Source organism: Nylanderia fulva, unplaced genomic scaffold (genome assembly GCF_048542155.1).
Source record: "Nylanderia fulva isolate GAGA-0341 unplaced genomic scaffold, ASM4854215v1 Scaffold47, whole genome shotgun sequence".
NCBI classification, from domain to species: domain Eukaryota; kingdom Metazoa; phylum Arthropoda; class Insecta; order Hymenoptera; family Formicidae; genus Nylanderia; species Nylanderia fulva.
Window position 1 is genome coordinate 659669 of NW_028190554.1, and position 25154 is coordinate 684822.

At 26.9% G+C, this 25154-nt stretch overlaps 4 protein-coding genes across 6 annotated transcripts in view; 2 read left to right on the forward strand and 2 right to left on the reverse strand.

Moving 5' to 3' along the window:
- Tk (tachykinin) overlaps window positions 1-6636 on the forward strand; it is a 57132-nt gene extending 50496 nt beyond the window's left edge. Inside the window, exons 2-7 of one of the 2 annotated variants that reach the window (XM_029311520.2) lie at window positions 179-374; window positions 496-765; window positions 1069-1320; window positions 1521-1746; window positions 2470-2703; window positions 3944-6636. In XM_029311520.2, the coding sequence (XP_029167353.2) occupies window positions 180-374; window positions 496-765; window positions 1069-1320; window positions 1521-1746; window positions 2470-2703; window positions 3944-3954 (1188 nt within the window). In that variant the 5' untranslated portion in view covers window position 179 and the 3' untranslated portion in view covers window positions 3955-6636. The remainder of the gene's footprint in view (window positions 1-178; window positions 375-495; window positions 766-1068; window positions 1321-1520; window positions 1747-2469; window positions 2704-3943) is intronic. The other variant, XM_085486709.1, reaches the window with a different exon arrangement.
- LOC114937858 (COMM domain-containing protein 4) overlaps window positions 1-12617 on the reverse strand; it is a 113595-nt gene extending 100978 nt beyond the window's left edge. The window contains exons 1-5 of the mRNA XM_085486710.1: window positions 12547-12617; window positions 12057-12134; window positions 10937-11037; window positions 8498-8665; window positions 8217-8268 (exon numbers count right to left, since the gene is read on the reverse strand). The gene's annotated coding sequence lies outside the window, so the exon portion shown is untranslated. The remainder of the gene's footprint in view (window positions 1-8216; window positions 8269-8497; window positions 8666-10936; window positions 11038-12056; window positions 12135-12546) is intronic.
- A 403-nt stretch (window positions 12618-13020) lies between these two features.
- LOC114937848 (trimeric intracellular cation channel type 1B.1) lies at window positions 13021-17576 on the forward strand. The gene is made up of 8 exons (XM_029311516.2): window positions 13021-13323; window positions 15181-15337; window positions 15452-15547; window positions 15744-15832; window positions 15961-16048; window positions 16182-16302; window positions 16389-16550; window positions 16659-17576. Exons 1-7 carry the CDS (start codon window positions 13203-13205, stop codon window positions 16542-16544), a joined length of 828 nt encoding a protein of 275 aa, XP_029167349.1. The 5' UTR covers window positions 13021-13202; the 3' UTR covers window positions 16545-16550; window positions 16659-17576.
- Window positions 17577-19215: 1639 nt separating this feature from the next.
- Window positions 19216-24892, reverse strand: LOC114937851 (mitogen-activated protein kinase p38b). 2 transcript variants are annotated; one of them, XM_085486683.1, is made up of 10 exons: window positions 24522-24892; window positions 23693-23822; window positions 23564-23622; window positions 23339-23480; window positions 23104-23266; window positions 22935-23006; window positions 21708-21787; window positions 21266-21344; window positions 21007-21180; window positions 19216-20928 (listed from the first exon to the last, which is right to left on the reverse strand). In XM_085486683.1, the coding sequence occupies exons 1-10, from the start codon at window positions 24623-24625 to the stop codon at window positions 20849-20851; spliced, it is 1083 nt and encodes a 360-aa protein (XP_085342809.1). In that variant the 5' UTR covers window positions 24626-24892; the 3' UTR covers window positions 19216-20848. The 2 variants fall into 2 exon arrangements, with proteins under 2 accessions (XP_085342809.1, XP_029167351.2); XM_029311518.2 differs by lacking the exon at window positions 21708-21787 and adding an exon at window positions 22339-22418 and having other exon boundaries at window positions 24522-24891.
- Window positions 24893-25154: the final 262 nt, after the last annotated feature.

Below are 25154 nucleotides of genomic sequence, written 5' to 3' on the forward strand. Positions count from 1 at the left end.
GAGTGACTTTCATGTACGTCAAAATACAACAATGAGATTAGCGCACTTGTATTATTTAATCTTAATGAAAATTTGATAGATATATTCATGTTTAAATTTCTAATACTAAAGTGAGAGATAAATAACTCAATAAATGTTTTTTTACAGATATTGACCATTTATTTTCAATATGTTTCAGAATGCTTATCAACTCAGTTCTTGTTCTGGCAGTTTGGATTACTTCGTCGCTTGCGGAAGAATTATCTCCCAGCGATGCTACATCTACCAAACAAACATCTATGGAATTTCAAGAAGATATGCGCGGGAAAAACAATCTCATCCCTACGTCCTCAGAACACAATAAATTGTCCAAGAGAACGCTAATGGATTTTCAAGTAAGCTACTTCTCTATTAAAAATTAATACGAGAAAAAAGAGAAAAAGAAATCGTTTTGCTTAATTCTTACTTTCTAAATAAGAGAGAAAGGAGGAAAAAAATAAAATATATTAATTATAGGATACGCGCGATAATAAGGATTCGAACGCGCCTGACATTGAAAATAATTTTTTGCACGATGAATTTGACAAGCGGGCTCCAATGGGATTTCAGGGTATGAGAGGGAAAAAAGATTATTTGACACCTGATTTCGAAGATTCCTACTTTCGTGACGAGAAAAGAGCACCAATGGGTTTTCAAGGTATGAGAGGCAAGAAAATCATTTCAGAAGATGAATATTATAAACGAGCACCAATGGGATTTCAAGGAATGAGAGGAAAGAAAGCAGAAGTAAGTCCGAGAAGAAAATATTCGATATTAATTAAATTATTAAATTGTTACACTTAAAGAGAATTTAAGATAATAATAAAATGCAAAATTCTTTAAATAAGATTCTTTTTAATAGTATTCTTTAATCATTCGCGAACATTTAATCTTAATAAGTATAAATATAATCTTTTTTTAATTAGCAATATTTACTTTTCTTAAAATTAAAATGTTACCTCTTATATTACATTCCATTTTATATTACTATTATCTTATATTACATTCTACTTTACTAATAAAAATTATATATTTTGTATATATAAATAGATGTTAGATGATGAAATTGAAAAAAAGGCTGCGATGGGCTTTTATGGTACAAGGGGAAAAAAGACATACCTTTTCGAGTATCCGGAAGATTACGAAAAAAGACTTCTCGCGATGGGATTCCGCGGCAAGTTGAAAGAATTTCCGGTAGAGTGGGAGAAAAGGGCTCCCATGGGATTTCAGGGGATGAGAGGCAAGAAAGCATTGCTTGACGAGCTCGAGGAACTTGAGAAACGAACTGTTATGGGTTTTCAGGTAACTTGCTCAATTGTAAAACAATGTATTTTACATATTTTATAGAAAAAAACAAAATATGGTGTAAAATAATATAACTTTGTCATAATTATTACGAAAAAAATAAATAATACTCTGTTTTCTAGTTCAATTTAATAATAGCATAAAAACAGAAAACATTTTCAGAAATTTCATTAATTATTCATTTAATCATTTTTTAGGGCATGAGAGGCAAGAAAAATGCCTTTGAAAATTACATAGATTATTACATGGATCCTGATATGGATTTCGACAAGAGAGCACCAATGGGTTTTCAAGGAATGAGGGGCAAAAAGGATTCCGATAAAAGAGCACCTATGGGTTTTCAAGGCATGAGAGGCAAGAGAAATACGGGACAAAGATATGAAACTGGTATGGACTTTGAAAGATCATCAAACGAATATCAAGGTAATCAATGTATAATAAGTTAAATGTAATCTATAATAACTGAGAAAAAGAGAAACATATGTATAATGTGTTTATTAATATATATAATTATTATTTTGTATAATAAACACATATAGACAGAATTATAATAATTAGAAATTAACTATTAATTGAGATCCATTTATTTCAAAAGTTATGTTAGAAATTTCATAAATTTTGCAAAAATCAAAGTAATACATTAAAATTAGATTTATCATTAATATAAAATTTAACATGAAAAATTGTAAATATAAAAAATTAACAGAAGTTTCTCTTTTTATACGATATTTAAGAAGTTGAAAATATAATTTGTTTGATATTGAGTCGAAATAAAAGAATATACGCAAATGTAAATTTTATTATGACGACTCGACAAGAATAAACAGATTGATTAGAATTTCTGCACTCGCTCGATAAAATATTTTCTCTCGTTTTTCTCGTGCACTGGAGTATTTTGTGAAATAGCTCAGTGCTTCTTCAATAGCCCTCATAACATGACTAGACGATAATCGATAGAATCTATTCCTAGCAGAAAGAACACGTAACGAAGGTTTATTTTATTCATATATGTACCTCCAAGCCAAACTCTATATTGAAATAGTAGACCATTTTTTGTTAATTTTTTTCCTTTCACTCATGTTACACTGTGTAATTTTGAGCTCGAAATGGTCACATTCGTCCATATTGTGTATTTCCCTCGAGCAGGAACGAGCAATAGAAGAAATGCTCTAGCCTCGTGCCAGCTCGAAAAACGATCGCCTTTCCGATATTTCGACATGCGCGGTAAGAAAAATCCACGATGGGAATTACGGGGGATGTTTGTGGGGGTAAGAGGCAAAAAATGGGCGACAGCCCCGTACGAAGACGACAGCCCGTTCATAAGCATGTTTGATAACACCGAAAGGATCGGCGTGGATGGGGATTCGCCAGCAATATTAGGTAACTCGATCAGCTAATCAGCCAGTTGATATCAAACATTTGCATCGCACTTCTTCTCGTTTTGTCTATCTTTCATACATATTCCAATGGCTGAATAATTGTGCTTTTCTAATCTTTCGTATAAAGCTGGCATAACATATAATGTTTGCAAAGAAATAGAAAAGCTGTAATAGACGTTCTTTTCTCAAAAACATTTCCTAACATTATAATATATAATATATCATATATTATTCTCGAAACTTGATATATACTCAAATATTATTCTACATCTTTTTATTCTGCATGTAACACATGTAAGACATTTAAGTGTCATCTAATGTTCTCTCTGTAATATTTATCGATATACTTTACTCCTGTCGATAAAGCTTACCATATATATTTACGCTTCTCAATTCTATTATATATATACTTTTGCTACATTCTATGATTAACACTTGTAATCGTCCGTTTACGAATTATTCCGCGCTATTGATGCTGTGAAAATATTTTTCCTTGCATACTGAGTACCAAGTGACATTTAAAACAAAGCTGCGGATTATCTTCCTGGCGACTGCGAAACAATAGCGACACAAGACACAAGGGTCTGCTTTAAAAGTTTCTCTGCGGCATATTGTCATCGAAAAGTTACTGGCTATTGTATATACACGATTGCACAAAATAACGATAAAACTATATGCTGCTAACTTCGGGATAACAATTTAATTGATCATAAAATCTAATTATCTATATATACGACTTATTAATCTTAAAAAGCTTCATTAATTTTAAACTGTAAATATTTTTAATCACTTTCTATTATATCACACATTTTAATTTGTAAAAAAAATAATAACAAATAATTAAAACAAATTTTAAATTTTTCAAAAAAATTATTCAAATTTAGATTATCACAAAACGATTTATCTATAATTATTACATAATTTCTTTATCAATATCATGTTATTGTCATAATAAAAAAAAAACGCTTTTTGATATATTAAATGTACGACGTATAAATATATGAATTAATGTATTACATTTTATAAGCGATAAATATCAATTATACCAACAATTCAAATTATTTTTTATGAATAAATTAAATGAATAATTCTATTGTAATGGTAATTAAAACTGTTTTTAAGATAGTTTCTTTTCAAAGGTTCTCGCGCAATAATACAATTATACCGAAAAATTGAAATTAGAATGCGACCTTTTCCTCTCAGAAGAGATTATGAACCCTATTTTTTGCTTTATGTTTCAGCTTCACAATAATGCAGCAGCCCTTAGAAACGATAACTGTTACGAAACATCTTCTCCAAATACATAATTAAACCGAGCTAAACCTAAATAGCTAAATCTAAAAGTGAAGAAGAAGACACATCTATCAATTATGATGGATGCAAATGCTGTCGTCTATTGATTTATAAATTTATTTGATTTTAATTAGTTAATTAAAAGCTTCATTATTATTATTCTACATATCGTAGATATCAATATAGGATATTTTTACGTATCGTAGAAATATCTTAAATATCGATAGCTTGATCTAGTTAATGGCAATGAGATTGTTTATTATGTTTACGCTGTATTATTTATATTTTGCCGCTAGTAAGTACAAAATTCAAATTTGCGCATGCAATGGATGCAGATCGCAAGGCACAAGTCGTAGAGTCTACAATCAAAAGTAAAGGGTATATAAACTCAGAATGTGTACACACAATGAACAAAGACAAATATATATATATATATATATATATATATATATATATAGAACAGTTCTACAACAGCGGTTCGTTATAGTTTCAAAGCAGCGTTTCATGAACGTAGTGTCAAAAAGCATTCTGCATGTTTGCTGCGATTTCACAAATAACTTTTTCTTCTGCGTGAGAACCATGAGAAAATTAGATACATGTATATAAACTATTAAATATTTTAAAAAAAATTTAAATATTAACTGTTGAAGTGTTTAAATATTACTAAAAATATATTTACATAAACTATTATTAAATACTTTGTCTATAATTATCATCAAGACTATTTTCAGACAAGTACCGAATAAATGTTGTTTAAGATTAGCAGATATCTTGTATAATTATGTGTGTCTATGACTTGATTATATTAAATATATATATTTCTTTATTACATTAATCAATTACAATCTAATCTAAAACACGTAAAAAATATCGATTGAAATTGGCATAAATTTTATTTTAACAGACATGAGTCTGTGTATGGAATTATATGACTTTATTTAATTATATGATGTCCAATTAGAACTTGATTTAAACCAAGCATTGTGTTATTATTAAGCGTATTATTATTGAATCATTACTAAATTTATGTATTTTATCCAAACAACAAAGGATATGCACATAAACAAATATCTGCTAATAATAAAAAATGAATGTCTTTTTAGATTAATATTTAACATAATTATAAAAAAATTTTATTTATAATTGCGCGTCTACGATTTATATCTTGCAACCTGCATGCATTGTGAAAAAAACGTTATATTAATCATGTAATTAGCAAAATTAAATAAGATAAAAATATATTTTGTCAACTACAATTGTACATGCAAGCAATGTCTTTCAAAGGATGCCTACATCAGTATTATTGTTAATTCATACAGGGTGTAATGTAAAAAACAAGTTATCAGTAGTAGTGATCGATATATTCTTGAGTAAATTCAGTAAAGATTAGTTTTTAACGTGAAAAATTTGAATCAAGATCGTAATTAATTATAATTTCTAAATTCTCAAATTAAATTATGTTAATATATAGTGACAAATTTTAAAATAATAGTTTTTAGCTAAAATAACATTGCCTTTCAACAACAGGGCAAGATTTTACGTAGAATTGAAATTTACCAAAAATATTAAATTTCAAATGTTTATAAATTTTGTAATTAGAATTGCATAAATAAAATTTTATTATTACGTATACAACTTTATCATAAAGAAAAATCGATTCAGAGTTTATGAAAAAATGCATCTCTACTATTAATCTTTTATAAAACACCCTGTATAGGTCCAACGTGTAAAACAAGAGATTTATTTTTAATTTATGAAATACATATATATCGGCGAAATTATACGACAATATGATTTCACGTCCTCTATTTCGAAAAATAAAAAAATATGGGAAGCAGGTGATGTGTAAGCTAAGATTGAATAATGTATAAATATCTAATGCATCGTGACATATAGATAGGAATTATATTTTTCTCTGAATGTTAATCAATAATGTTATTGTAGATACACAATTATGTTCTCGATCATTGTCTGTGTCATTTTATTTTTATTTTTGAGCGAGAATTATCAACGATATTGAAGGCCAACTGGTTTGTATGGCCAACTGATTCAAGATAAAATTTAATTTTCTGATTTTACTAAGACACTCTGCTCAGTTTTATCTTTAGCATGATTCTTATTTAAAATAATTTGATCTATGTTTAATTTTTTTTATTTCTACATATATATATTTAAACCTTAATGAAATAATACACAATTATAATACTATTATAATAAGAATATTAACAAATTCCTCTTTCTGGTGAAGATTGTAACTGACTAATTTCAATCATGCAATATGTGAGATTTATGTTGCTATGTATCTATGTTTGTTGCATATATTGTTATAAAACAATAAATTGCTTCAGGCTCTAATGTTTCTATAGTCCACAATGTTTTATTCATGTCCTATCTTTAATTATGTTATAGATGTAAAAATGCGAAAGATTAATATGAATAAATTGTATGTAAAATTGGTTGGAAGTCGCAATTTTCCTTCCATTTGGTGTATTGTAAATCTTTGAATCCGTCAGAAGAATTGAGTGAGATAGTTTACGTAACCCCCCTATAAATCTCTCTCTATTAAAACTATAATAAAAATATTGCAAATTCTGATTGTAATTAGTATAAACAATAATCAATAAATGGCTGTCATGAATAATTTGTAACCACATTTTCTAAACACATTATAAGACCCATTTATATTCATTTAGCACACACATGTAAATATATATAAATATAGTATATATTATATATACATATATATTTATACATTTATTTTTGCTAATAAATAACAAAAGAGTCCATGCAAAACCATATGTTATTTCTCGATTTATATAGACTGTTCTTTGCACTAATAAATATTTAATTATTATCTTTCTCACATGCTTTTTCATAATCTCTCTCTGATATCGATTTGATATCGTATGCCTTATGCTATAAACAAAGAATACGTAAGAATATATTTATATTCTTTGAGTATTTCTTGAAAAAAAATACATTTTAAGAAGAAAATAGCATTTTTTCTGTTTATGTGTACAATAAATATACACACCAGAAATAAAATAGCTTAATATTTCTATTCGAAATTTAAAATATATGTAATTTTGTATTGTAAAATACATAATTTATATAATTCTTAACGATTTGTTTCTATTTTATATTGTTTTCAAAGTTATTAACTTCATTAATGTTTGTTTAAAACATATATTTATATATATGTATTTTATTTATATAAACATTGTACTTGCTCTGTTTTACTAAACTATATTTATATATTATAAATAACGACTAATTTAATGTAATATGTAATAAGCAATCAATAAACATAACATCTATGCATACATATAATAAATATTTATTAGTTTATGTTTTCTTATTGTTAACATCATAGTTAGCTAATATTAACACATTTTCAACTGAAATGTAATGTTCTCTAAAAAGACTTTCCACTCAGAAATAGAAATTAGGTCTGAGTTCGAAATAACAGATCAATCACGATGTAAAATTGATTTTTCAAAACAACTAAACTTTTCGCAAAATATATTTATAAAATAGAATATTCATCTCTACAAGGCTATTTTTAATACCCAATTAATTTTCACTTACCTTCTTGAAATAGCTATTATATTATACATATATAATAATATTAAAAGTATACATATATACAGTAAATCAACAAACAGCGAACGAGGATATATAAAACAAACAATTTTTAACTATATTAATCGCAAAACAAATAGTAATCAATGAACAAATATGACTCAAAGTAATGATCCAACCATATATTATAATTGCTATCAATTAAACGTGATTTTTAGTTATGATCTTTAAATGTTTTCTCACACTTCGAAATTGATAAATAGTAATCAATTCTATATTTGTATATTTTAGCAACTTAAAATTTTGTTGCATTAACATTAATGAAATAGTCTTTCGCTTGATTTTAAAAAATATTGAAAAACGATGTGTCATATGGTAATTTAACGTTATGATATCTAAATATAGAGACTTTACAATTTTGAAAAAATTAATTATACAACTAATTATTAAAACTGATTAAAAATGAAAAAAAATGATCAAAAATATGCGAAATCATTAATAAAATAATCATTCGAAAGATAATAAATAATATAGAAAAAATATGGTGACATAAGTTAGATCTACACATCTTATTATACACTCAAATCTCTTTACATTACAAAATTATTATTTTGTAATTAAAAAAAAATTTTTACTCACCGGTCGATGCGTAACAGCGAAGTTAACTGCATTGACCTGAAGCTACGGTGATCTATAACATATAAATAAAATTCAAATTGTAACAGCGCTCAAAAGAATTAATATTTAAAAAAATTATTATTGTCTATGCATTATAATAAATTTTATATTCAATGCATACAATAATAAATAGATTATACATACATACATATATATAAATATATATATATATATATATATATATTAAATAATTTTATAAACTTTTATTTAATAATTAAAATAAACCAATCATAAATACTTACCCCATGGTTGTTGCGCTGGTGCCCGACGTCTTTCCCAGACCTCCTCCTCCTCTAATAAGTTATCAGAGTCGTCAAAGTTGATTAACACGCGCGATACTTAATTTTAACGGCACTCCCGCACTTGTACGTACAATACTTTTAACGGCACTCCCGAATTTTACGCGTCGTCTGTAACATACAAATATAAAATCTAAATTATAGTCAGCGTTCAAATTAATTACTATTTCAAAAATTTATTATTGGAGATTATTATATGATTTAATAAATATAAAACACATGTGTGGAATTGTCAGAGCAAAAGATTAAAATAATTAAAAATCTTGATAGTAATTTAATTGATTTAATAATTAATTTATGCTATCATGTTAAGAAAACTTAAATTATTAGATGAAATATATGATTCTGAAAGCATGCATTATTAGAGAAATAATTATTAGCCATAAAAATCTCGATAATCAAAAATTCGTAAGAAAAACGATAATTTTTAATTTTTATACCTGTTGCTACAATTTTTACTTTCAATAATAAATAATTAATAAATTCAATAATTAATAAAATCATTTTTGTCGATTATATTATCGATAGTTTAATAATCATTAATTTATTAATAAGAGCGAAAAAATTAATAGCGTGCTATTGTTGACACCAAGATCAAATACCATATTACTAATAATGCGTTGTCGAAAATTTTAATATACAAAATTATACAATTTCAATGTAGGTATAAATTAATTATTTATTAAAGAACTATAAAATTAAAAAGTTATAAATTAATACAATTGTCGCTCGTATATTGAAAACAAAGTGATAAATATAAGGCCAACTTATCGAGCTGAATATTCGAGATGTTCAGTCAACTACCATTTATTACATGTATAAATTATAAAACTACAGTCATTATATTAAAACTAACGCAAATTACAATCATTCTATAAACGTTTCGACCGCACGCGGTCTTCTTCAGTATAATTATTGAAATATAAATTCTTACAATTCACATAATATCGAAATTTAATTATAGTTATTCAGAATCAAGAGTTTTTGAGCAATTAACGCGTGTTTCAATCCGTCCTGTCCAACAATGTTCGCCTCGATATGATCCCTGATTTTGTTCAGATCTCGGATAGTTTCATCGTTAATATGCGAGAAATTAACTCGTTCCGTAGGCGCTGCGATTAATAAAAAATTACCGATCAACGTATGTCCAAATTATAATATGTATCCCCTACAATTGGTAGTATGCTTACCTATCATCGTTCTTCTTGACAATTTTGCTCCGATCAAGTAGAGTTTAAAATGAGCTGTCTTTCTGTATTGTTGGTTTGTTATGTGTCATCTTTAATAACTGTTAATAAGTAGCAAAATTGTCAAGAAGAACGATGATAGGTAAGCATACTACCAATTGTAGGGGATACATATTATAATTTGGACATACGTTGATCGGTAATTTTTTATTAATCGCAGCGCCTACGGAACGGGTTAATTTCTCGCATATTAACGATGAAACTATCCGAGATCTGAACAAAATCAGGGATCATATCGAGGCGAACATTGTTGGACAGGACGGATTGAAACACGCGTTAATTGCTCAAAAACTCTTGATTCTGAATAACTATAATTAAATTTCGATATTATGTGAATTGTAAGAATTTATATTTCAATAATTATACTGAAGAAGACCGCGTGCGGTCGAAACGTTTATAGAATGATTGTAATTTGCGTTAGTTTTAATATAATGACTGTAGTTTTATAATTTATACATGTAATAAATGGTAGTTGACTGAACATCTCGAATATTCAGCTCGATAAGTTGGCTTTATATTTATCACTTTAAAAAGTTATAATTATTGTCGTTTATGATTAAAACTCTTTAAAAAATAAACAAAATATGATTAAAAATATAAGAAAATATTAATAGAATGATCTTTCCTTTAAAAAATAAAAAAACCTTTGAAAGCACGAACACACAACTTATCATTATATAAGTATATCATTTATCAAACATATGTCATATTAAAAAAAAAAGATTTCTTGTGTTGTTCTAGCAGTATACATAAAAAAGAGAATTTTTATAAGTGTTACATTTTCATATACTTATGGGTATAACAAATTATTCAAAGTGATAACGACAAAATAGCGTATACCATTGCAGGAAGTCGAAAAGATCATGAAGGGAAAAAATCTCATCTACAAGAGATGAACACATTCAAACTGGTCCAAACTAACAATAAATAAAAAAAGTCCTATATGAGAAGTAAAATGATTTTTAGAGCACTGCATTATGAATGTATAGTACTTGGTAATCACATTGAAAACTTATATGTAATAGATTTGATTCGAATATAGCATGGGATATACACATTGATAAAAAAATCAATATATATACATATATATATATATATATATATATATATATATATATCGATTTAAACCACTGACCTGTACAATAAATTGTAGTCATGAGAATGAACGATACAAGCTAATGTTCGTGTGAAGATCTTCAAGTCATCTATAGTATATCCGCACAGTAATTGGCATATCTGTACATAAATACATTACATTAAGTTTTATATTACTCATTTATTTTAATACTATATACATACGAATGATAAGATTTAATTAATTTTATGTATGTTCTGCTTGTCGTTAAAAGAAAATTATTCAAATTATTTCACATTTAAATTATAAACAAAAATTTTCAAAATTTTGCAAGAGAATATATAAAAGGAAAAAAATATTAACATAAGCAATACTAACATTACATCTATTAAAAATTATAAAGATTTATTTATTTAACAAAATCAAAGTAAAATCCGTACAATTTTTAAGAGAAATATTTATCAAACTCATTAAAAAGTTAGAAAAAAATTTTAAGAAAGAATTATATACATATTTTATTTATTAAAAATGTAATTAATAAAAAGCATGTAATTAAAAATAATATATTAAATATTATATATTTATATTTTACATATTGTTTCTATTTATATTAACAGTTGATAATCATTGTTATTATTTTCACACGGTAAATAAGTTAATATGTTAATATATCATTATAATAATAAAAGAATGTGTTAAGAATTTAAAAAAATATAAATTAATAAAACTTGCACAACATATATTAAAAAAACAAAAATATAATACAGCATTGTAGAAAAATCAGAAATTATTTATCAGAAATCAAAAATTAAAATATCTATTTTTATATCATTATGTTTACTTGTTGTTGTCGATAATTCATTAATAATTAAATAATGATATATATTATACAAATATATATTTCCATCAGAAATAAACAGAACAATAAGAGCACGCGATTATATGTGATTTTATCACATAGAAAATTTTCATTTTGTATCATAAAATTGTGTGTGTTGATCTTATAAAATCAAGAAAGAGATATATGATTTTTTTTAATCAAATATCCTTTTTTTGAGGGATAAATTAATTGAGTCAATGGTATATTGGGGCCATAACAGATATGTAAAATTCACATCTGTTATGGTCCTAATATATTAATTGCTTTAGAAAAAATATATCGTTATAAAAAAGAACTTACATACTATACCAGAGGGTATGTTGTTGGACACACAATATATCGTGGTTGAAATACGAGATACACACACACACATAGTATCTGCAAAATGATATAAAAATGAAAATTAAATTTGGAAGAAATTTATTGTTTTTCAGGCAAAATTTACTTATATCCAATGCATTAATTATTTCATCAAAATAAAAGTTCTCAAGTAGCATTTACTTAATATATACTTAAATATATTTGATAAAATATAATATATACTTTAAAAGATATATTTTATAATTTATATATGGAACAGAGTCCATTTTTTTCTGATAAAAAAAAATCGCTTGATTTTCGTCTCTCGAAATATCGATAGATATATATATAACCTGTATATAACTCCAATAAATACATATATATATAACCATATATATAACTCTAATAAATAATCTAATTTATTCACAGAATAATGTTATTGCGAATAATCGCGTCTATTTCGCTCGATTATCTCATTGTCGGCTCTTACCTCTGCGAATATTATCAGAGCGCAAAGACTCCGCTCCTTCACACTACGGCGTTCCCGCGGAAAAGAGGAAGAAGACGCCGGTGCAAGAGCGCACGTAGCATCCGTGAGCGCCAAAATTGCCTCGCTCTGATTGGTCAATTGAACGAAGCACACGTGCCGCCAAATACAAAGCGCAACCTATGCAAAGCAAAACATTGAAACCAAATTGTAATGAAAACAGCATTATGCATAGTAAATTTAATTCCAAAAAATGCATTACTCGTATCCGGAGGACTAATAGATTCAAAAAATGCAAGAACCGATTATCAGATATCAAAAAACTCCTCGATTGTTGTCTCTGAAAATTTCTCCAGTTGAAGTCGCCCGCGCAGACACTTGCTGCCATCTAGGCGAGTGAGCTGGAAGCTAGATGTCAATTCCGCGCGGTCGGTAAAGAAGGACCCGTCCGTTCTCTTTTTATTTCCGCTGCTCGAGGTTGGGTTAGTCTAGCAGACGACGGGACGGGCGGCTGATCGCAGCAGACAGCGCATAGCTAGCGTCGCTCGCGGGCGCTCGGCAGCGGACGTTTGAATCGGAAGCCTGGAAGTCGAGAGACTCGCGCTAGTTGGGGAATCGGTTGTTCGTCGAGCGAGAGCGTAAACACCACCGCGTTCGCGATGGATCCCGAGGCGTTCCTGGACATGGCCAATCAGGTCATCAAGCTGAAAATGTTCCCGTATTTCGACATAGCGCACTGCGTACTGTGCACGCTGCATGTCAGGGAGGATCTGGGACCCGGTAAGCTCGCCGTTTCTAAATTTATAATGCTCTTTACGCGCGGGCTCCTCCGAACGTCGCGACTCTTCTCGATCGCGGAATAGCTCCTCGCGACCTCGCTCATTCCCGAGACGACGTTCACGTCCCACGCTGTCGCGGTGTTTTATATTTACAGACGTAATATAAAATATCTCTCCCTGTTTTTCCTCCCTCTTTCTCTTGATCGAATCTTCCTCCGCCGTAGAAGAGCGCGAAATAATAACCGGCACGAGAAATTCAGAAAGTACCGATGTATGATTTTTCCTTGGTTGAGCATTTTTACAAACTTTAAATACCAGGTGAATAATGATCATATTAATTATATATTTTCCGATGTTTTATGAAACGCGAAACGACTGATAATTATTCGTGATAACACGCGTTGATAATATATTAACGTTGATCGCAGATATTCAATATCGATTCGTTATTCATAAATTATCTTGGCATATAACGGATTGAGCTATTATGACACTGTAATCGTGAACACAAAACGAGACTTTTTTTAAACATATCTCAGATAATCAGATAAACGTCGAAACTTATTCTATCGTGTTTATATAATGTTATCTCACAAGTTGATTATATATTGCACAGATGATTAAATATTATGCATACCACAATATTGTTATTGCATAACTAAAGAAATATTTTAATATTTATTTATTGAGAGAACATTAGAATATATGTAAACAATTATGCATAATAATAAATATCTATTATTTATTGTTTACTTACAATTTTGACTATTATACTTATTAATGGATATAATTTCATATTAATGATCTTTTTTTATTATTTATATGTTTTTCTTTATAATTCGATTGTTTCTTTTTATATAATTGTAATATCATATTTATATAAGATTTTAAATATAAGTATTATGAAACAATTAGAAACTAGAATATTAAGAGGAACATATATATATATATATATATCTCAAAATCAAAATCAGAATTAAGAGCAAATTTTATCTTGCTCTTTGGCACAATTATCATAATTTTATCTCAAGGTAATAACATAGACAACCCAGCTGATCTATTTCAGTATGCACCTAGCCACACATACACAGCTAGACTATCCAAAATAAAGGCTCTTTCAAAAGTAGCTTTTCTAAAACATACTAGTTGACATCACAAAATTTATTATTAATTCTGTTATTCGAATTTTGATTGGTTTATTGCCTATAAAAAGCAGTTTTCTTGTCTTTTTGATTTAAATAAAATTATATATACATATATACAATTTAAGATAAAATAAAAATATATAATATTAATATCTCTTGATTTTAATATTTATACATTTATTATTGATTATTCATTAATTTAATAATAACTCACATTTATACAAAAACATTTTTTAAAGATATAAATTGTGAATTAACTTTCTAAATAAAAAAAAGTATAAGATTAAAGTTTAACAAATAAATTGTAATCATAATCGTAAAGTAGTAATATTTTTCTGATAGAAACTTACTTTTTTGTATATAAGAGATGTACACTATGTTATATGAACTTGTAAGGTTTCTTTAACTGACTTATCTCAAACAGCATATATATCCACAACATTCCACAATATAATAGTCGTTTGAAATATACACTTCAAAAACTTACTAAAAACATTTCCTAAAAGTAATATTTTGTACATTATTTTTAAATTATATATTCCTAAATTATACTATGGTTTTAGATAATTTTTTTCTTTTTCTGCTTAAAACATGTAGAAAGAAAGATGTGTATGAGTGTTACAATGCATAAGAATAAATGAACATCAAAAATTAGAATTTTATATATAATAAATATGTAAAAATTAGTAATCGTAATAACATGTTTGTTTCAGGTGCACAAGCATTTTCTCGTAAGCACCCTTTGTCATGTTGGCTCTCTACGATGTTAGTTGTCTTTGCAAGCGGTATGCTTTGCAATGGATTATTAGGAGAACCTATTCTTGCACCTCTGAAAAATACACCACAAGTGATAGTCGCAACTGTTGTTTGGTTGGTAATGACTTGTGTGCTTTTTATATAGCACTTTATATTTTATAAAATATATTATTTATATGCAACTATGTTTGCAAAAATTAATTAAAATAAATATTATAATTCTTTTAGGTATGTGATATTTTACACGCCATTTGACATTGGATATAAGGTAGCCAAATTTTTACCAGTAAAGATAGTATGTGCTGCTATGAAAGAAATTTATAGGTAAATAAATATCAATATTTCTCTATATTTTTGAAAAATTTGTTTACATCTATGCTTTATGTATTTGTAGAAACTGTTTTTATGTATATAAAAAAGAAATATTCATTAAAATTTATTTAAAATGAGATTTTAAATAAATTAATTTAGTATACTATAATTAAATTATCTACATAAAAAATATTTTATATTTTTACAGGTGTAAAAAGGTATATGATGGAGTGACTCATGCAGGAAAACTTTATCCAAATGCATATCTTATTATGATATTGATTGGAACGCTCAAAGGTTAATCATAATTGAATATATATTGGATAGAGTGTATATTATTTTAGTAAAATTATATATAAACAGGCATTGTATACAATCTAAAGTTGTTTAAAAATTAATACCGTGTGTAATTATAATGTATATAGGTAACGGAGCTGGATTTACAAAATTGTTTGAGCGTCTTATACGTGGCGTATGGACACCAACTGCAATGGAATTCATGCAACCCAGTTTGTATGTAAAATTCATAATTCGTGTGTGTGTGTTTGTGCATGAAAATGCACAAATATAAAAATCATATACTTTTTATATATAGCCCTATATTTTAGCAAATGTAATAATATTAAATAATTATTTTATTTTACAGTCCAACCAAAGCATCTATGGTTGCATCGATTATCTTTGTGCTAGATAAGAAGACTGATCTCATTTCTGCACCTCATGCTCTTGTATACTTTGGTATTGTCATCTTCTTCGTCTATTTCAAGGTACATGTCTATATCATGAATCTCTTTTTAAATGTATATATTTAACATTGCTGAAACAAGATAAAATTGACAAAATTATATTTTAGTTATCATCAATTTTGCTTGGCATTCATGATCCATTCGTGCCATTTGAAAATTTGTTCTGCGCCTTGTTCTTGGGAGGAATTTGGGATTCATTGGCTAAATTGTTAGGTCGTGGTCAAGCCAAAGATGAGAAAGCGGATGCAAAGAAAACGAATTAAATAATAGTATGTAAAAGGAACATGATACTATCTATTTTGAAATATTATAAAACTTATATGTCAAGATATATATCAAACCTTATCTGTATTTCTTTTCTTTTTTTTTTTTTCCAGAAAGATATTACTATCTTGTCACCACCATCAACTACTTAAAAAGTGATGAAACAAAACTATTCTAAGCTAGTCAGATGACTACGGGTTATATATGACTCTTGACAAATCATCAAATATTGGAAGAGTACAATAATTTAATATATACATATATACTTTAAGAGTGGAAGTTATTCAGTTTTCAAAGAGTGTCTTATAAAAATATCAACAGTATTATGTACACAGTTTAATTAATGTTAAATCTCTCTCTAAAATTTTTTCGTTATGCATTCTCAAGTTAATGAAGAAATTTCGTATTTTTATGTAAAACTTTTATTAATAATTATAAATATGACAAATGATTTACATATTATGTATCTCTAATCTGGATTGATATTAATGATAAGATACTGATTTAATCAAACAAAAGTGTGTTCCTATTTGCAATTTTTAATAGTACATCTTATGTACAATTAATAATTGAATTTTATTAAAATTTATTATCAAATACTTTCTAGTACAATAGCCAATTTTTAATATAATGTATAAATACATGATACATATACTCCAGTAATTTGAAGTATTCATCTTAATAAATTATACTGAAATTGTTTTACTTGTTATATAACATTTATATAAAGGAGAACTGTATAGGATAAGCAATTAATTTCAAATTTATTAAATAATTGTATTACTGATTCATAAATTACATGAATCACATTAGGTATTCAAATAGCACATATGTAAAAACGGACATTGCGAGAAAAAAATAAATGTCTTTTATACTATTTTATTAAATTTCAATATTGTATATCAAATAAACGCGTTTGTTTTAATTCTCGGCCACAAGTATGTGTACTTCCGCAATTAGAAATACTTATATTTTAATTGTGAAAATATTATACATTTTCATATAATAAAATAGAATTTAAATTTAAAAAATTGTTCTTTATTTTATTATCTTAATAAAAAATTCTAATTATTCTATTTATTATCCAACTTTAAAACTTATTCATATATAAAAAAATATTGATTTATTACAAATATAAAATTTGACTATATTAGAATGGCATAAATTATAAAAATATTTCATATACGTATAACTGTAACGTTCTATATAAATCAGTCCTTCATGAATACCTAAATGTTTCCAGAAACAATAAAGTTTTAGAAATACGTTGATTACAATAATCTAAGCTCTAACTCTAAATTATATATAATAAATTTTTTAGTATTTTTAAAATCTACTTTTTATTTGACAAAAAGATTGTATAGATGCCATTAATTATATATCAATAAAAATTCATCACAAAATACATATAATAGAAAAGGCCATATATTATCTAGTTTTTCATATATTTATTACATTTTACTAGTAAATTTATTATTTGTCTGTGTACACGATATGTTACTTATATTTAAAAATAATAATTTAAGAATACATAAATATTACTTGCGATTATCTCAATATTATCAAGATTAATTCTCTATTTGTAACAAAACCCATAACTCTTTTTTTCTTTGATCTTTGTTAGTAATAAACATTCCTTTAATGTTAAGCCACAACTACAAGTTTCGTTTTTACACATTACTTTGCAATCGCTACAATCACAGCAGCAGATTGAGCTGCCATTCCAATCTATTAATTTAGACTTTAAAGTTTTTAATCGCGTTTTTGTTATCAAGTTTTGTATATCTTTTTCCAATTCCACAGCAGTTTCTAAAAAATAAATTATTCAATTTCAAACTCTAATTCAATAAGAACAATAACTTCATATTATGATTAACTTTACTTAAGTCAATATTTCGCAATTGAAACGCTATACTTTTCCCAAATATATCAAAACTATCTTCAGTTTTTCTTCTACTATACACTTCTACAGAAATATCATCCATGTATGTGGAACGATCCTGTTACAAAAGATTTTATATTTTTTCCATCTTTCCTCTTGAGAAATTGACAATTTAGATAACTTGCTGTTATTCAGCATGTGAACCTTTTTTTCTTTGATGACACCTGCAATGTATTTTCGCTCCTACATAATATTAATATTATTAAAAATATCTGTGTATGCATATTCTTATTTATATTTTTTCATATTTATTTCTAACATGAAATATATCCGTTTGCGTTTCGTTCTCTATAGTAACACAGTTAGTCCCTGTTGCTATATCAATTGTTTGAATTGCTTCAGAAGGAATGAGAACATCTTGCGATTTTGAAACAGAATGGATTGTATCTCTGCACTTGAAAAATATTATTATAATTTTATTTCATAATATATAAAAATTACGTCAAATAAGTTCAAAAAAACATAGCAAATAACCCTAATTTTAAAGATAATTTGATCTCTTGAAGTTCACATGTTCCACAGATATCATTTGAGCAAACTGCTTCATCTTTTGATCTCTCAAGAGATGAATGTAAAAGACTGTCTTGAGTACTTATATCATTAAATTTTTGCTTGTTGCTATCTTGCTGCAAATACAAATTTATACCTTTTCGTACCATAAATATAATATAAAAATGATATATGTCAAAATAGATGACATTAAATATGAATGGAAATATCACAAAATATTGATTTTAAAAGAGATTATTATTTATAATCATTATTACAATATATATATATATATTATATAAATATGGCAATCAAGGCTGTATAACAATTTCTTAAATAATTATTTGTTTTGCATTACATACATATACCTTTATAAAATCACTCGAAAGAGATGTCGGTATATATGGAAAAAAAAGCACATGCATTCTTTTAAACCATTCTGCTTTTGGCGAGTATAATTTTTCACAAAATATAGCTGCAGTGATTTTCGATAGTTCATAACAGTATTCTTTTTTTACATTTGTAATTCTTTCAATGCAATCACATATCGTTAATCCAGGGATATCAATGGAGTTTTTTATCTTCTTGTATGCTTTGTAACGTGACAATGTACTATTGAACTCAGGGTGGAATGGATTCCACAAACACTGATATTGTCCATAAAGTACTATTAATTTCTCAGTATCGTTCCCAGTCCATACATTTGACATTATTAAAGAAAATAGTTTATATTAAATCAAACAGATTATTTAACCTTTCCAATCATATTAGCTATATCAAAATATATATTTAAATACTAATTATTTTGCTTTTATATTAAGCTATTTCTTGGAAGATGTATGCCAACAAGAATATGTCACAAATGTTACAGCAAGCTTATTCATACTGTTTGATTATAAACACACAAAATTTAGAAGAACATGAGAAAAAATGAATGACACATAGAATAATTAAAAATAAATGAAAGTCTTTTGAGAGGAGATCGCACTTTTAAGTTTTGTTTACCTATTTCAAGTATATATATCCTTATACACACTTTCTTTTTATGTATATCACATACTAGAAGTATATAAATATAAATTGTCTGTAAATATCTGTCTATAAATCCTATCCTTTTTTGTAGTAATATCCTTTGCTATTATTATCAAGTATGCAATTCCTAATTTATGATAATGTCTAGTCGTTGTACATTTATTTTGATTTTATTGTTACAATTTCTATTTTCCTTACTGGCAATTCTAATTTTGTAATCTTAATTTTATAAATATTGGTGCATTAAGTTTGGGCGGCTTAAATAGGAAAATATTCCACTTCTATCTTTTAAATTTAATGGCATCATTAAAAAAATAATAAGCATTAGAATTGTTATATTATTATGTACGTTTAAGTCTAAAACTATTATATTTAATACTACATAATTTTACTGTATCATATGGCAAGTTTATCATAATTTATATTTGATATATTGAATTATATATATTTTAATAATAAATTAATTATTAAGTGTATATTAATTTTATATTTCTCTTTCTACACTAGAAGAAATAATATCTGATAAAGTAACTAAAAAGATTTATAAACAAACATATTGTATAAGAACAGACATTATTGATAAATCGATTTCAATTAACAACCGAATTAAAAGCAATTAAGCAATAAATGTGTTGTTTCTCTTTCAACAAAAATATACATTCTATCCTCTAGATAAATAAACTCGAATAACTAATGGTATGTTATGTCTATAAATTATGTACATTGTGATTTTATATATAACAATTTCATATATATATATCTTATTCGCAATATTTGTTCTGTGTTAATTTCTATATCATAACTTACTGTGTTTAAATTACTGGCGCTATAAATGTATTCTTACGAAGTCGTTTCAATTGTTGAAGATAACGTGGATAGCTGTTGTGGAACAAAGTTTACAACTTCATGATAAACAAGTTCTGAAAATAAGAATGTCCATTATTCAAGATGTAAAAAAACATTGTTAATTAAAATATAAAATAATAAAGATTTATTACCTTTCCATTTTTCTACTGGTAGGTCCATATCCTCGAAACTTTGATCATATGGTAAAGAAACAGGTTCATCAGTTGGATCTGCGTATTGTGCAAGATATGGATGTGCTAAAGCTTGTTCTGCAGTGATCCTTTTCTCTGCATCCAATTCCAACATCAATTCCAACAAATCAATAGCTAAATAGATACAAAAAATACAATTCCACTTACTCATTCGATATATATTAATACATAGTCTAATAGCACAAGCCTTTTTACTTACCTAAAGGATTAGCTCCACGAAATACATCTTTAAAATTTTTTTTCTTTAGTGGTGGTAAACTCTGAATATAATTTCTGGCCTATAACAATAATTAAAAATAGCAATTTAAAAAATCATAGCATTTGTGCAATTTAAACTCTGTACAATTAAAAATTTCTATGCATTATATGTACTATATATTCTATGTTTAAATATTTTTGTCTACAAAAATATCCTAGAAGTTTTTTCAACACTATGAATTTTTATAATAAATTTATAAATTTACATCTTAACATTAAGTATTAAACTAGATATCAAATCAAGATAAAAATTTTCTTTACAATCTAACAAAGAAATCAAAATAGTTTTTGATCAGAGCTTTGACTAGCTTTGATAGCTACATTTTGAGATAAAATATAATATTATATACAGTAAATTACATTTAAAAAAAAAACAAATTTACCTCTTGGCTAGTAATTTTGCTTAAAGTTTCCTCTGTGGGTGTGCCACAGAGTACTAACACTCGTGTTAGGTGATCAATGTCTGCTTATGGTTAAGGTATGTTTAAAAAGCAATATTAAAATTAGATGTCAATTAAACAATACTTTCAAAAGTGCTAAATATACATCAAACCATTTCCATAAATTGTAAGTCATCGTGCGCATCTAGAGTAAGCTCCATATTTGTTATAAAGCAGCATGAATTAATTTAAATATTAAATATTTGCAAAAGATGTAATTTTACAATTATGTATACTTCTTAAATTTTTCTATGTTATAGATATAATAATATAATTATAAAGCTAAATTATATATGCTGTTCTTAATCCATTATATATTCATATAATTTATACAATAATTTATTAAAGTAGAGATATATCTGTTACTAAAATTTTGTATATAATATTAGAAAAATAATGTTTTGAACCATCACAAATTTGCTAAGATGTAATATTTATATGCATTTCATGTGTTAAGAAAATAAGAAGAGATATAATACTGCAACTCACATACTATCTAAGATATGTATAAAACATGCATAATTTCATGCTATAAGAATAAAATAACTAGCATGAGATAACTAAAACAACTTACCGATTCTGACGATATTTTTTTCATAAACTCGTCTCGTGGAGTACCCAAAATTTCCATAATTAAGTTCAGTTGGTGAATATCTACTCTTGCTAAGGCTCCACTATATTTTTCTTCAAAAGCAATAAATATCCCTTTTATCAAAAATTTGTATTACATCTATATAAAAGCAATATGCTACAAATACATTTCAAATGTGTCACAATAAAATTTTCATATAATTTTTCTATAAAATCTTTATTATATTTTATTAATTTCTTCATTATTGTTCAATTTGTAAGCAATTTACAAATGATGCAAAATGTAAGCAAGTAACTTTCTAAAAGCATATTAAGCAGAATATTTATAGCTTTAATAGTTCTCAATGCAATAATGGGATATTAGCTCTAATAGACCCTTAGCAAAAAGCATACTTATTAAAAGGACATTGCAAGCAAAACAGAAGGAAATATTTACCAATGCTAATTAACGTAATCTTGTGTTAAAAACATAAAATATACATCTATTGTATGATTTATGAGAAAAATATATCAATGAAAAAATATTAGACAATAAAGCAATAATACAGCAAAATTTGTCAAGAATGACTTAAAGGATACGATCTGTTCCAGGAAATAGTGTTCTTCCAGTTAGCAGCTCTGCCATAATACATCCTACTGACCAAATATCGACTAAAAATATATATATAAAAATAGTATTACAACAACTTTCTTAGATAAAGTAGACAATGTGTTCTTTTACATTAACTTTTATCGATATAATTCTAACCTGTTTGATTGTAATGCATCCAATTAAGCATAATTTCGGGTGCTCTATACCACCTAGTGGCAACATAACCAGTCATTTCATTTTCTGCTGGTCTAGCTAAGCCAAAGTCCAATATTTTCAACTCACAATCCTCATTGACCGCTATGTTAGATGGTTTCAAATCCTATTAATTATATTTATGAGAAATTGAGCTCGCCACATTTTCTACATAAATGCATATAACATATTATCATACTCTATGTATAATTCCTGCAGAGTGGATGTACTTTAAGCCACGAAGTATTTGATAGACAAGAAATTGTACATGATCATCAGAAAGTTTTTGTGTTCTGACAATATTGTTTAGGTCAGCACCCATTAGATGTGTGACTAGGTATCTGTGAAAATATAAATAATACAATTAATTAATATATGTATAATAAAATCAAAGTGAATCTTTTATATGTCAAGTAATACTTACACGTGCTGAAAATCTTCTAAAGACGAAGAAGGATGAAATACATCTAACAAACCTATTACCTACAATTAATGTACATCTTTAAGACTGATTAGAAATGTAAAGAGTCTCTCTACAATTGTGTTTACCTACATTTTCATGATTCATGTGTTTTAGCATACGTAACTCCCTGTATGTGCGTTTTGCATGTACAGCTGATTGAAATGGCCTAGCTAATTTTTTAATTGCCACTTTTTGCTCAGTAGTTGTGTCAACAGCTGAACTGAAATGCATATACATATTTTTTCATAAAAGAAACGTAAATGCTAGTCACTCTATTGGTGCATTATGATAAATATTACATCATAACTTGCAAAATAATTTAAAAAATTATTTATGGAACATTTTTACAGGAAAAAAAAACAAGAAAACTCAAATATAACCTAACCTAATTTATAAAATAAAACTATGTATTTATTTCTCAAGTCTCGCTATTTGACAAACAACACATTACGCTGTTCTAAATCCAAATTCAATCTATTTTCGTAAAAATGTGAGAAACGCATGCGCAACCCCTCGAAATTTACGTATTTCCGGATTAATAATAAAAATAGATTATAGCCGGCTTTTTATTCACGACAAGAAATAATTGCGCAACAACAATCCGGAAAATTTCGTCACCTTACAACTAGAAATCTTGTAAATGTCAAGGTTGCAATCGGAATTCACGATCACGTAACAGACGTAATGGAACATTTTTCGTCTCGACAACTTTCAAAACTGTCAACCGATTGTGAAATGTCATCATCAGAGTTGACAAGCCACATTAATCTTTATTATAAGAAAAAAAAACCAGTTTGAGAAGGACATCGATCAAATTCGGAGCATTTTAAAAGAATGATCTTCGCGAATGTATTTTCCTTGGCAAAATTATCGACATAGATCTGTCCGCGTAGCAACGTATTATTACATTCTCACTCACCAGACTTGGCCATAAGCGCCTGAACCTACGGGAGTGAGCAATTGATATCGCTCCGGTACCTCCCATTCCGTCCTGTTGATCTCGATCTTGTGAAATTGCGGCATTTTTCACTATTATTTTTGCACGTCACTGTTGTTTGCTCGTAACGAGAAAGTATGACGTCTAACCTCCGCTTGCGTCCACCTGCACTTCGACTCGATTATTGCACGTAACACTTCATTTCCAAATTAATCATAGAGTATCACACAAGTTCCTCACTCCTGCAGTCATACCGATCAGAGCCAGATACATATGATTAGCAAAATTCTCTCCGCCGCTGCCCCCGCTCGACCTAACCTACCCACGCCATTATGAGAATCGATAGTAATCGACACTAACGATCGAACGATTACGATCGATTAGAATCGATCACGCGCGAATAATTTAAAACGGCGATTACAGAGAAAAAATTACTAATACGAATGAATATGTAATTATATGAATACATCGACGATGCTTTATATTAATTATATAATTATGTATACAATTATATATAATATTATAATAATAATAATATAATATTAATATTATTAATATTATTAATAATATTATTAATAATATTATTAATAATATTAATAATATAAATAATATTAA